The sequence below is a fragment of the Oryx dammah genome, unplaced genomic scaffold (genome assembly GCF_014754425.2).
Source record: "Oryx dammah isolate SB20612 unplaced genomic scaffold, SCBI_Odam_1.1 HiC_scaffold_18, whole genome shotgun sequence".
Taxonomy (NCBI): Eukaryota; Metazoa; Chordata; class Mammalia; order Artiodactyla; family Bovidae; genus Oryx; species Oryx dammah.
The window spans coordinates 68,284,223-68,298,213 of record NW_024070202.1 but is presented as its reverse complement, the minus strand read 5'-3'; the positions used below and the strand labels follow the sequence as shown (position 1 = coordinate 68,298,213).

At 43.7% G+C, this 13,991-nt stretch overlaps 1 protein-coding gene across 1 annotated transcript in view; it reads right to left on the bottom strand.

Annotated features, from left to right (window-relative positions):
- The window catches only part of JAZF1 (JAZF zinc finger 1), a 329,663-nt gene extending 315,983 nt beyond the window's left edge, over nt 1-13,680 (bottom strand). Inside the window, exon 1 of the mRNA XM_040259720.1 lies at nt 13,379-13,680. Coding sequence (XP_040115654.1) covers nt 13,379-13,493 — 115 coding nt within the window. The 5' untranslated portion in view covers nt 13,494-13,680. The remainder of the gene's footprint in view (nt 1-13,378) is intronic.
- Nucleotides 13,681-13,991: the final 311 nt, after the last annotated feature.

Genomic DNA, 13,991 nt, shown 5'->3' with positions numbered 1-13,991 from the left:
GATTACCCTACAGAAACGCCTCCACACAGCTCCCCCTAGAGACAATGAAGGGAACTCACTGGAGAGCTTTTCAGAATTCTGCAGTTCCAACAGCTACCGTACATGAGTGGTACCTCACTGGTTCTTGGCTGCCAAGTCGCTTCAGTCACGTCTGATTGTTTGCGACTTCAGGGACTGTGGGCCGCCAGGTTCCTCTGTCCATGGGGATTCTCCAGGCAAGAAATACTGGAATGGGTTGCCATGCCCTCCCCTAGGGGTTCTTCCTGACCCAGGGATTGAACCCTTGTCTCTTATGTTTCCTGCATTGGCAGGTGGGTTTTTTACCACTAGTGCCACCTCATTACACTTTGAGATACATACTATTACTCCATTTTAAAGAAAATAAGGTACAGAGAGATTATATATATTAATACACTTTCAGGACTAAAGATCATTTTTTTTAGAATTTGGTATAAAAGAAAAATTTTAAATCACATTAAAAAAAATAGTCAACCATTTTACACTTCCTTGCCGGAAAGAATGGTCTTCAAAGTTTACTCTGCATCACAGCATTCAAATGTACTCCATTATAAACACAGGGCCCATCATTACCTTCTCCGTGCAATGCTGTAGTTTTCTTGCACAATGTTTTAAAACTCATCTATATTAGTTATGAACATTCAAAGGTAAGTTTCACATAAAAATCTTAATTCCTAATTTCCAAAAGCAGCAGTAATAATAATAATAGAACCTGCTGACAAAGGGCCTGCACTCCAATATGGTAGCACTTGGCTTCAGGTCAGTAGCAGCTGCCTTTTCAAGTGAAGCAAGATCATGGCATCTGGTCCCATCACTTCATGGCAAAAAGATGGGGAAACAGTGGAAACAGTGGCTGACTTTATTTTAGGGGGCTCCAAAATCACTGCAGATGGTGACTGCAGCCATGAAATTAAAAGACGCTTACGCCTTGGAAGGAAAGTTATGACCAACCTAGATAGCATATTCAAAAGCAGAGACATTACTTTGTCAACAAAGGTCCGTCTTGTCCAGGCTATGGTTTTTCCATTAGTCATATATGGATGTGAGAGTTGGACTATAAAGAAAGCTGAGAGCCGAAGAATTGATGCTTTTGAACTGTGGTGTTGGAGAAGACTCTTGAAAGTCCCTCGTATTGCAAGGAGATCCAACCAGTCTATCCTAAAGGAGATCAGTCCTGGATGATGTTAAAGCTGAAACTCCAATACTTTGGCCACCTGATACGAAGAGCTGACTCATTGGAAAAGACCCTGATTGCTGGGAAAGATTGAGGGCAGGAGGAGAAGGGGACGACAGAGGATGAGATGGCTGGATGGCATCACCGACTCAATGGACATGAGTTTGGGTAAACTCCAGGAGTTGGTGATGGACAGGGAGGCCTGGCGTGCTACAGTCCATGGGGTCGCAAAGAGTTGGACACGACTGAGCGGCTGAAATGAACTGAACTGTAGGGCTCTCCAGTTTGCCCGAGTTGCCCCTACTCCAAGTAACACTGAACTTGGTCAGTTCACTCATATGTATATTGCATCCTGAGGGCATCTGAATTTGAGACTCTTAGACTCTCTAGTTTGAGCATGTCTGCTCTAACTACATACCTGAGTTGGTATCACATCTTCATACTGACCTACATTAAATGCCTGCCTCCAGTATAACTAAAAAGTATATCTATTTAAAAAATTACATCTATTTGAATGAACCCCCCCCCCCCCGACAAATTTACAGTTCTTTAAAAGTCTGATTCCTTTCTCACACTCCCTAACCCTCACAATGTTCATTATTTCAAAAGCCAATGGGTTCCCAACCTTGGCAACATATGAGAATCAACTTTATGAAGCTCACACCCAGACCACCTCTGGTAGAGCTCACCAGAAGATCTAGGGGTAGAGCCCAGGCATCCTTATTTTTTCCGGGTTCATGCAAGTGATTCTGCTCCTGTTGAGCTCTACTTACTTAAACACTACTGCTATACAGGTGTGACTTATAAATCAATAAGACTGATTTCCACAGGTGAGAATCACTCTCATCACTTTAAGTAACAACATGACGTAAATATTTACGATGTTATCATCTTGTCTGGAGTGCTACAGTCCATGGGGTCGCAGAGAGTCGGACACGACTGAGTGACTGAACTGAACAGTTTTTCCAGGTTTTGACAAAATATCATTTCTTTATTCTAACATCCAAAGTGAAAGGCACATATGATTTAACATCTCTTGACCAAAATTTTTGGTCTGATATTCACATACTTTTCCAGCAGACCTTTTGGTGTGGGTCCCTGAAAGTGTGGGTCCCTGAAAGTGCTAAAGTGAGGCCAACATATAAATGGGAGTTTCCAGCCCTAGCAGAACACTGAAACATATTAACATAAATCGCACATTGTCAACCACTGTGTTGAGTTGGTGCCAAACTCCAGACATCTCGGGTCAAAAATATTCTATCAAAAGATCTATTTGATAAAGATCTAAAATCTAAACTAGATATAGACTACACGGGGCCATGAAACACCTGTGTGACACCTGCTGGGAGTCCTGAAGAGTCTCAGTCCATAGACACACCAGCCTGTCAGATATCCCAATAAGAGATGAGCCCAACACAGTCAGAGGCCTAGAAAAGTTCATCCGCAACTTCAGAGGTGATGGTTTTCCATAATATATATTTTTGCTTGATATCAGAAGGAACATGGGCAAAATTTATGCTTATTATCATGATATTCAATTTTCTTAACAATAAACTATACAAATACGTCTCTCCAGATTCCCCTGCTTTTGCCATTTCTTAAATAATTATGACATGTATTGAGAATCAGGCAGTTAAAATAGCATTCGAGAAACTTTCACTGAATGAGTTAGGCAAGAAAAGAGAGTCTTCTATTTTTAAGCTCAGATATGCTCCTGCACCAGCCATCTGAGGTCTAGTGACACAGTAACGTGACCTACAGTGTGCCCTCTCTGTAAATGCCACCAGCTAAATGTCCAGCAGGGAGGGCTGGAAACACATGCTAAGACGCCAGGCTCTTGATTCACAATGTTCATACAGCTAGGTCTGGTTAGGTATGACTGGTCCAAACAAACTTTTAAAAAAATTCACATGAACATAAGGACAGTATTTTAATTTTGAAAATCTAAAGTAAAAGAGATGTTTATAAGTGTTAATAGTGTTAAATGGTGTTTGAAAAGAGTCTTCTACCCCCAGATAAAAAGTATCAGTAAAGGAGAGAAAACTGGATAGTATCTTTAGACAATTCAGTAATTATAATCATTTTAGAACTGCCAAGTTATTGTTTTCATTATTGTTACTGGGATGCTCATGGATCCTCCTAACATTTTCTTAGAAGCCTCAAAACATTTCTGTTTCTACCAATAGTATCTCCCCAGCCAACCAAACAGTTCCCTTTGGAAATGCAGCCATTCTGAATGTTAAGACACTTAGGTATACAAAAGCCTTCTACTAAAATGCAAATATTTTATAAAAAGTCAGTTTATAAAGAGCAAGTACTAAGGGATATGCAGACACCAGAGAGCAAAGCTTGCCCCTCCCTCCCCTGAGCATTTTACTGGCTGTGTACATTGCGTGCTGGGTCATTTGGTCTCCGTCTTGGTCTGTGTCTTGCATCAAATGGGACTAATACTTAACTTCTAGGCAATGCACATAAAGCAGCTAGCCAGTGACTCACTCATGGGGTGCTTAAATCTAGTAGATATTGTTACTACTTTATGCAAATAAGATTGTCAGAACTGTCCAAGTGGATTCAGGATTCAAAATCAGCTTCCCTCGCAACCCCTCCTACCCCACCCCCACCTCCTTTATACTAAACCTCTCAGGCAAAGATGTGGGAGGGATGCAAGATACACTTTTGTCCTAGCATTGTTTTAGCCCTAGAATGTTCTAGGCAACCAAATATTGTAGGTAAAGCAAACAATGATACAACTAAACTTCACAATATCCTCAACCTGGAAAAAGACTAACCAAGTTCAATATCCAAGTGTAGAAATAAAGAAATGGATTTTCTCTTCCAATTTCCTTAATATAAATTATCCTAGACTAATTGCATAACTGGTGTTTGTGTGTATCATAAACATATACACATGAACAAATAAACATGTAAGTCCTCACAAATGCACCCCTCCAGAGATGACAGTCTTCAAAAACGCTTTTCACCGCCAAAGTTACCTTTGAAACTTATTATTTCTATAGTGCGTGAGGCAAAGTACATGGGTGGTTATCATCAAGTATGGTGCACATAATTCTGTATGCCCACTGTAGCAACATGAGCCCACACTACAGCACAAAGAAGAAAGGACCAATTATAAAGATGCTATTGTTTATTTTTTAATCTTATCAAAATAAGCATTCTAGTCATATTTCACCAGTTAAGGTAATCAACTAATAAGGTAGTATATTTAATTTCCAATTAGAAGGCAGCCCTTCTAGGAAGAAATGTCTAATTCATAGCTTGCTACGACAGTGAATTAGATATTCTATGAAAATTGTTTAGAACAGTAATGATTCTCTATCTGGTACCAAGAAACATATCCAAGTTTTATGGGGTCTGCAGATTTAGACTCTGTTTATGAAAAAATGCAACATCACAAATACAAAATGCTTAGAAAAGTGATTTAGATTAAAAAGTTACAACAAAACCCAAAATTTTAAAGCTGACCTTACCAATACATCACAAAACCAAGATCCAGAAAAAAAATCCACTATGTGAATCTGAAACACTGCTGTAAATACTTCTTTTGGGCTGCACACTCTGATTACTTCTCATATGACAATGATTCATATTAATATCATTACTATAAAGCACAAACCACAAACATGGGTGATCAAAATGTATTTTTAATTATTGATAATTCAGAAAAGTTACTTTCAGTCTCATAGGTCCGTTTTAATGCCATATAAATTTTTAGGATTGTTGTCAAATTTGTAAACACCTATTTCTTTCACATGTGAGCCTTAAGAGTTCAGGGCATTCCACATCTTCTAGTGCATTGTCTGAGTTTAAATATTTTTTGTTTTGATAACAGTAATGTTTGTTGTCACTGATGTATGTGTGTATGAGTGTGTGTGTTCAACTGAAGAAGAAACAAACACAGAATTCTCATTAAGAAACATGGCACAGTTATGAATGTGTATTTCTATTATTGGGTATATTCTTAACAGAAAGAACTTCCATATCAAATATACTTAAATAAGAACTGAATCTTTTACTTTCAGTTTTATACATCTAATAAGTAGAAGAATTTTCCAGACTCACTTCTAGCTCCAAGCCATATTCAAACCATGTTTCCACCAGCAGATGTCATGGTATAGACTCATGCTGCAATACTAACTCACCCCTACCATGTGGACAGACCCCAGATGAGCGGGAACACTGGATGCCATTCCTGGGTAATGAGTCTTACCCTAGGATGGCTAGGAGTAACTTAACTAAAGAAAACTGTGAGCTGAATAAATACATTCCACTCAACCCAAACTAAAAGTATCTGCAATTTAAATCTTTAGCTGTATCTCAGAAACACTCTAAACTCCAATGTTACCAAAGCCAAGAAGAAATGTCATAGAAGGGAAGTCAGAGTGGAAAAGGGTAAGCTACCTGCAATTAAAATTTTATGCCTTACAAAATTTACAAATTATGATGCTATCCATGAATGCATGCCTGTGAACACTGGTATAGGGTCCCTCCAGGCCCTTGGAAAGGTCTAGGTGGGCCCATGCAATGAATGCAGAAATGGTAAAACATGTATTGTACAAATGAGGGGCCCTGGTGCTTGTAATTCATGAGCTTCACCATGAATCAGTCTCTGTGGTCCCCATTATCATTCATCATTTATCTCAGTCTGTACATGTCTGATCTCTCCAAATAAATTTCAATTCATCGGAAACAGGAAGTACAGTCTTAAGTACTATAGACAGAAAATAATCAAAAATGTGGTAATCCTATCCACAGTGATCTAGAGAATGAATATATATACACACATATAAATACACATATGTATATATGTACACATATGTGCAGTGTATACACATACATGTAAAACACATGTATCGTTTGTATATGCATTTGTATAATGTTTCATATATACAGCATTTATCTATACATTATGTATATATGTTAATTATTTATATGCATAATATCAAAGAAAGAGTGAGTCTTTTCAAGTTAACAACATGGTATCCAGGTCTTGTCCTTTCAAGGAGGTTTGGCTCAGAAGAAAGTCACCGTTAGAGCCTGGCAAACAAAGAACAGGGCTTGCCTGAGGAGGCCAATGGGTGAGCCAGGCCATCAAGAGACTTTCAATGCTCTCTGGTCCTGGACAGCGAGTCTGTAGTACTGACCCCAAAGAGGCACTTTGACTCCTGCCAAAGTGAAAAGAAAGTTACTGGGAAGACTTCATTCTTAAAGAGAATATCCATTAATCTGTTCCATGCTTGCAGCCAGACTTAAAAAAAAAACAAACAGGTGAAAACTACTGCAAGATTATAGTGCTTAGCGCAAGAGGAAAACATAATTTTCTTTCAACTGATTTAGCATATTAAAGTCTTTTTAAAAACAAACTAACTTCTGACATTTGCAGTTTGATTCTCAATTTCTAAATAAAACAATGTTTGCTATTCCACACGTTAGCCAGATCAATATGGCTAACGGAACAAATCTATTACCCTGTCATGAAACGAAATGTATTATCTGCAATCCAGCAAGTATTTCTTCAATAGTACCCAGGCCATGTCTGCACTCTTAAGATCTGAGGGCTAGGGTAAGGATGTGGTGTGAAGAGAAATTTAAGGACATGTAGCCTCGGAGAAGGCAATGGCAACCCACTCCAGTACCCTTGGCTGGCAAATCCTATGGACGGAGGAGCCTGGTGGGCTGCAGTCCATGGGGTCGCAGAGTCGGACACGACTGAGCAACTTCAATTTCACTTTTCACTTTCATGCATCGGAGAAGGAAATGGCAACCCACTCCAGTGTTCTTGCCTGGAGAATCCCAGGGACAGGGGAGCCTGGTGGGCTGCCGTCTATGGGGTCACACAGAGTCGGACACAACTGAAGTGACTTAGCAGCAGCAGCAGTAGCAGCTGCCAGGCTCCTCTGTCCATGGAATTCTCCAGGCAAAAATACTGCAGTGGGTTGCCATTCCCTTCCCCAGGGGATCTTTCCAACCCTGGGATAGAACCCGGGTCTCCTGATTCTGAGCCACCAGAGAAGCCCAGGTTATGGTTTTTGTCTTTAAGACAAAAACTGGAAGAAAGGGAGGATTTTTAAGGGCGTCAACAGCATTATGTCCTGTCTCTGGGACCTTAGTCTAAATCCCAAGGCTTTTGGCTTCCAGACAGTCCTAGGAAAGCCCCTTTCAAGTGTCACCAGCCTTCTCCAGTCTGGAAGCTTCTTCCCTGTCATCAACGAAAGAATCAGTTTTTCTGAAAACAGCTGTCAGTTTGCTCTTCTAGAATAGTCAGGGTGGCAGATGTCACCAAAATATATGCATTGTAAAGGAAAGTAGTTTCCAAAGAATATGGGAGCTTCTATAGAGTTAGTAGGTGGTAGGCAGAGTTTTCCTGTCTGTGCATTTCAGTCACATATCAGAAAAGGGACACTAAAAGAAACAATCAGAAGCTTGTGAAACTTATAAGTCAGTGTGTTCCCTAGCAATGTTTTTATAAAGGGTGGTTTGACTGTTTTCAGGAGACAAGTGGGCAAATGGAAAAGCCACTGAAGACAGTGCTTTGGAGAATGCCAGGAAGCGTTACAGTGAGGGGTCCCCCACTGTGTGGTCTGTGCACATGGGTGTGTGCACCCACTTATGCACACACAAGCACTTAAAACTTCCCCCAACTATCTACCTGGGACCTTCTGGTGAACCATAGGAGGGAATAACAGGGCATCTTGCCACCAAGCTACAGGGTGCAGGCAAAGAGCAGGGCAGGCAGTGACAAGCCTTTCATTCATTCATTCAGTCATTCCTTCTCCCCACAGGAAAGGCCCTCGTGGGAACATGCCCACAGGCCCAGGCACAGTGCCTCTTTCTAGTCTTGCATTTTTTTCAAATAAGTGCAGGCCACAAGGAAAGGCCACGTTAGAAGCCGCTGGCCTTGACACCACTTCACAGTCCACAGCGGCAACTTTTGCCAGCATCTAAAGTACCTCTGGCCACACAGAAGCACAAATGGCCAGAGGCCGCAACCCCAATGCTGGACTGTGGAAGGATGTCCCATTTCCCATTCTCAATCTGTCCTAGGATGAGTCTAGTGATTTTACATAGTTGTAGGTAGACACAACCCACATCCTACTAAACTCTTAATGCACACCTTCATAGAATTCCAACATACTTATTTGGCAAACACACAAAATGGCAAGAAACTGGGTGACATATATAATTGAATACTACTTATGAAAATGCATACTTTACACAAATTAGCTCATGTAATCCTCATCAGCTACTCCCTGGGGTAGATGCTGTTACTACCTTCATTAGACAGCAGAAGAAACTGAAGCTCAGTGTGGTAAAGTCATTTGTTCACAGTCAAATGGCTGATAAGTGGCAGAGGACTATACTCAAAACCAAGCAAGCTGGGTTCACTATGGGGCCTCATATAATCTTCATCTCAAGGGTTCCGAGTTACTTTCTAAAGGAGGAAACAAGCCACTTTGGTCTGGAGGGGCAGTAGGGCCAGTACGGTCTAGTTCACCTATTTGGCAGCTTGGCACAAGGCCAGCTCTGCATACCTGTCTGAAATTCAGATTTCTGCTCATATTTACCAGTCATGGAAATTTAGGCAAATTAAGTAATTTTTCTATGTCTCAGTTTGCTCACCTATAAAATAGGGATAAGGGCTTGCTGTCTATCATACACTGATCTATTTAATATACAACAGTGCTGCTTTAAGAGAAAGCAAATTTTTACCAAACTGTCCTAGGAGTCAAATTCTACATTGTTGATAATAACTACCTTATTTTTCTTTCCAGAGATTTTTATATTTATTAATCAGATGGTCTATGAATCTATCCTGTGAAATGAAGCAGCATGGATTTATTAGCCAGGTTTTAGAGATGAGGAAACAAGTAGAAACTCACAACCATAAACCTGCTGACATTCAGGGTCGAGATCCACCAAGTCATAGCTACAGCAAGCCACTATTAGTCAATGATACTCCATCTCCTTATGGAGCCCCAACAGGAAAATCCCAATCAACAATGGCAAAGCTGAAGTCCCTAACATCTGGAGAAGGTTCTAAATAACCTGCTAGTTTAGTACTATCACAAGAGTAACTGAATCCAGTAAAATCCGTGTTTCAGTTTAAGGGTGTGCAGGCTACCTGGGGCCTTTGCACTGTCTGTTCCCTCTGCCTGGACATCAGTGGTCCTTGGTTGGCCTCATGGCTAACTTCTTCACTTCTGTGAAGATTGTGAATCACCTATCAGCTTCACAGGAAGGCCTATCCTGACTAGCCAATTAAAAATTCCAACATCTCATCTCCCAACCCACTTTAGCCTGCTGTAACAGGACTCTTTCCATACCACTAACCAGGATACTACATAATTTACATTTTATGCTGTCTATCTCCCACCACTAGGACACAAATTCCCCAAAGGTTGGGGAATTTGTTCACCAAAATATACCAAGCACCTAGAACTATACCTATTACAAATTAGGTGCTTGATATATGTTAATACATAAATAAAAAATGCAGAGGTATTTTTACAAATGTACCAGATAATCACATCTAGTAAGAATGATTTCTTTCTGAGACCAAAAGCCAAAAGACTCCACAGCACTGGGATGCACAGACCAAGCAAAGTCCCATGAGTCTGTGACAATATCTTCAATGCTAAATTTAGTGCTCTTGGTGTTTCTAAGATTTCTAGTTACCAACTTATCTTCACCTACCTAGGATGTGCATGTCAAGAGTGTTTCTACGAACTCAAGTATCTACTTACAGTAAGAAGCAAACAAATCTTGATCAGTTTTTTCCATCTCCAGGAAACAGAGCCAAGGTGTGAATGAATTAATAGCAAAGCTGACATAGAACACTTCACAGTTGTAGGGCTGTGTAATTTCTAGGCAATTTAAGTTGGGAGGAGGGTTTTAGTTGGGGTACTCAGCTTGTACATGGAGACAGGTGCTCCAGGACTAGACCAGCAATGAAACACAAGGACCTCAGGTGAGGCATTCCTCTAGGAGAAAGGAGGAGGGCTAAAACAGAGGAAGGGGAAATCACACTTTCTTCAGCTCTACAGCCCCAAATCCTTGCTAATGGATGTGTGCAACTGGTTAACAAAAAGAGTTGAGTGTTTATCTGTAACAGCTAGTTCCAACTTAATGCACTTAATCTGAACTAAACAATTCAGCTATTATGAAAACTATGGGCCTTGTACACTAAAGGCCTTGAAAACTCTCTCATGCAAGAAATATGCCACGTTCCCATCCATAAACCTTCATCTCATTACTGCTTAAGGATTCTGACTAGTGGTTAAATGGCAGTAACTCAGAAAGGTCCTCAAGATGGACCTGCCATTAGGCACACCTTTAATGCTCCTGTGATTTCTAAATAACATGCTTCTTAAAAAAATTACAGGTAATATTATATCTTTTGATAATCTTTTCATGCATCTTTTTACTGCAGCCACTTGATGACAAGAATATAGAACTGGTAAATCAGTCATTAAAAATAACACTCTCTCTCCAAAAATATATAGACAACCACAAACAATAATGGAATTTAAGTGGAATCTTAAAAATACCTGTAGTATAGAACTTTCACCAAATGCTTTGTCTGATGTATTTTCACTCGTGTCTCTTCATTGGAAGTGTATTTATATGATACTGCCTACTAAAACCAGATTGTTTTTATTCTTCTTGAAATCAGTTCTCACTTCTTTTTGCATTTGGGGCTGTCTTTCAAAGCAAGGGGCTTCTCCTCACTTTAAGGTACAGAATAGTTTCAGCTGGTTTCTTCACCCAGGGAATTTTAAGTGTTTAACATTTACTTTCCATAAAGTTTTCTGGTTTCAAACTAGTTTCAAAGTATAGTAATTGTCAGTAGTGCCCCAAAATTCACTTAAGCTATTGTTGTACATTTAACTGTTCAATATTTTCACAAAAGAAAAATACTAGCCCTTTGGAAGTGACCATCACTTAAAATTTAAATTTATAAAATTTATAAAATCTTAAAACCCTCTTAAAAATGTTTGCACAACACTAAAGACAATCTCTTCAAACTTAACTGGTGATTCACCAAGAGTTAGTTTCAAAATTTTCTGATTACAAACTTAAACCCTCAAATAGTTAACTGTCTTTAACACATTTTAATAAATATAATTTATATTTCCTTTTAACTAGCTAGTCCAAGCAGGCAGGCAATGTGGAGAAATTATTACTTACATTATAGTTTATTCTAAAATAAAATTGCGAGTGAATGAAATATGCATTGACATCCCTCCCTATGTTAGGAAATGTTATTTATATATTTACATTATATATATGTGTATATATATATATAACTCTATTTATCATTGAAAGTAAGAGAAGCGACTTGAACTAATAAAACTTCCATTGTAACTTTGTATTACGGGACTTTAAGTATTATTTTAAACTACTCATCATGAAAAATCTGATTTATTCCTTAAGCACCTTGAGTTATGCCTATCCAATCATGATGATGAATCAGCAAATATGCTACTCCATTAAACTCCTGCTTTTAAAGACTACCAAAACTTGCCTAGCTTTTCTGTCACACCTTTATCAGAGGAGATAGCAAAAGCTATTACACGGATGTTTTAGAACTTTGTAAGTTTCAAAACCTGGACAATTACTCATCCAGATTATCTTTTGAAAGACGTTCTACAGACATTTTCTATGAGTATTTCCCATTCTGGACGTCCCATCATATACCCATTCTCAAGCAGCATTCAATGCTTATTAAGCACGCACTGTGTGCACAGAAAGCATTATACTCGAAGGCGCGTAAGGCTCGGCCTCATTTTATTCGTGTATAAATAGACAGCAGTAGTGATTTATTCTCTCAACTTTGTAGAAACGTGAGCAGCATCGACATGGATGAATCCACAGCATTCACTGGGAAATGATTTTCTGGGGGCAATTCACAGATTCTCTGGATTAGACAGCCCCGTTAGGGAACCACGCGGTCCCTTCACCATCCAGCCCACATCGAACAACTCGTGGGCGCCGGCCACACCTTCCGCAGGTGGATGGATCGGCCGAGCCACGCGAACCCGACTCATCTGTCCTCGGAGGGGCTCCGGATAGGAGCGTGTAAATGTGTGCAAGCTCTTGTGCGAATTAAGGACTTGTTGAAAGGCCTCGGGGTCTTGGGAAGAAAGAGAAAGTCGCAGCCCCGCAGGGCGCCCCCTCCCCCGCGGCCACGAAGTCCCCCGCGCCCCGGGCGCTGCGCAGGCCGCCGCTGCGGATCCTCTGCGCAGCCGACGCACCTCGGGCCTAGCACCATTTGAAAGGCAAATCTCAGAGCCGAGGCGCATTTAAATGCCCGACCCCGGGTCCCCGGGGGATGGCTCTCCTGCAGACGCAGCCGCAGGGGCCTCCGGGGCGGCGCGGCCCTGGGCACTGGGCGCGGCCCGCGAGCGCACCCGGGACCTCTGCCCGCAGCGCCCGGGTATCCGCGTCAGGCCCGGGCACAAGCGGGCGCCCCCAGGCCAGAGAGCCCTGCCGCCGCCGTGGAGAGGGAGAGCGCCGGTCCTCCGCCCGCGGCCTCTGCTCCGGGCCCCCTCCCGGCGCACCACACCTAGCAACCGGCGCTGACAGGACGCAGTGGCGGCGGCGGCGGGAGGAGGAAGCGGAATGGCTGCCGCGGTGGAGCCCCCCCCGCCCCCCCCCCGCTCCCACCTCCCAGCGGCTGCAGCCGCCGCCGAGCCCTGACAGCTCGAGCCCGGGCGGAAGCGGCGGGCGGCGTGCAGCTCCCGCCCCCCGCCGCCTCTGGCCGCTCCGACCACCGGGGCCAACTAACTCTGCGCCCCTGCCCAGCGCCGGCCGGCCGGCCGCCCAGCCGGCCCCACCGCGCCCTGCGCCCGGCGCCCCCTCCCCCGGCGCCCGGCCCCGCCGCCGCATCTCCCCGCCGCCGAGTCCCTCCTCCCGCCGCCCCCACCGCAGCGCAGCCCCACTCCCAAACACTTCGCCGCCGGCGCGCACGCCCCGCGGAATCCCCCAGCCCGCCCGCCGCACCTCGGGGCTCCCGCCCCCTCCCCCCCCCTGCCCTGCGCTCGAACACACCCTCCCCGCCCCGCCACCGCCTTCCTCGCTCCTAACCAGCCCTGGCCATTCTGGGGTTCTCGCCCGGGCAGGAGTTTCCGCACGCCGGGCACCCCCGCCCACCCCCGGGCCATTTACCGATGTGGTTGTCCTCGATGTGCTCGATGAGGTCGGCCAGGGTGGGGAAGTGGAGTCCGCAGCCCCCGAACCGGCAGGTATTGGAGAAGAAGGAGGCGGCGGCGATGCCTGTCATGGTGCTACATCGAGAGCCCCCCTGGTGTCGGCTCAGCGAGCGCCGGGCAGGCGGGCGGAGGGAGGGAGGGAGGCAGGGTGGGGTGAGGAGAGGAGGGGCTGGGGGAGGGGGAGAGAGGCGGGGTGAGGGGAGCGGAGAGGACGGGACAGAGGGAGAGGGGGCGAGAGCGATGGAAGGATTGCAAGGAGAGACCGGGAGGCAGAGGGGAGGCGGCGGCGGCGTTGGGAGCGGCGGGGGGAGGGTGGGGGTGGGGGTGAAGCCGCCGCAGCTGGGAGGAGGGACCAGGGCGCGCGGCAACAGCTGTGCGGCCCCAACCTCCGCCCCTGGACTGAGGCCTCACCTGGGAGCGCCTACCACCAACTTTATCTCACTCGGCCTGCCCTTCACAGTTGGTAATACATGCAATCAGTTTGGAGCCTCCTTGGTTATGTATATTACATTGCTGGTATATATACATCCATTAATTACACTTGCATCCCTTCAATGAGAACTTAGGGA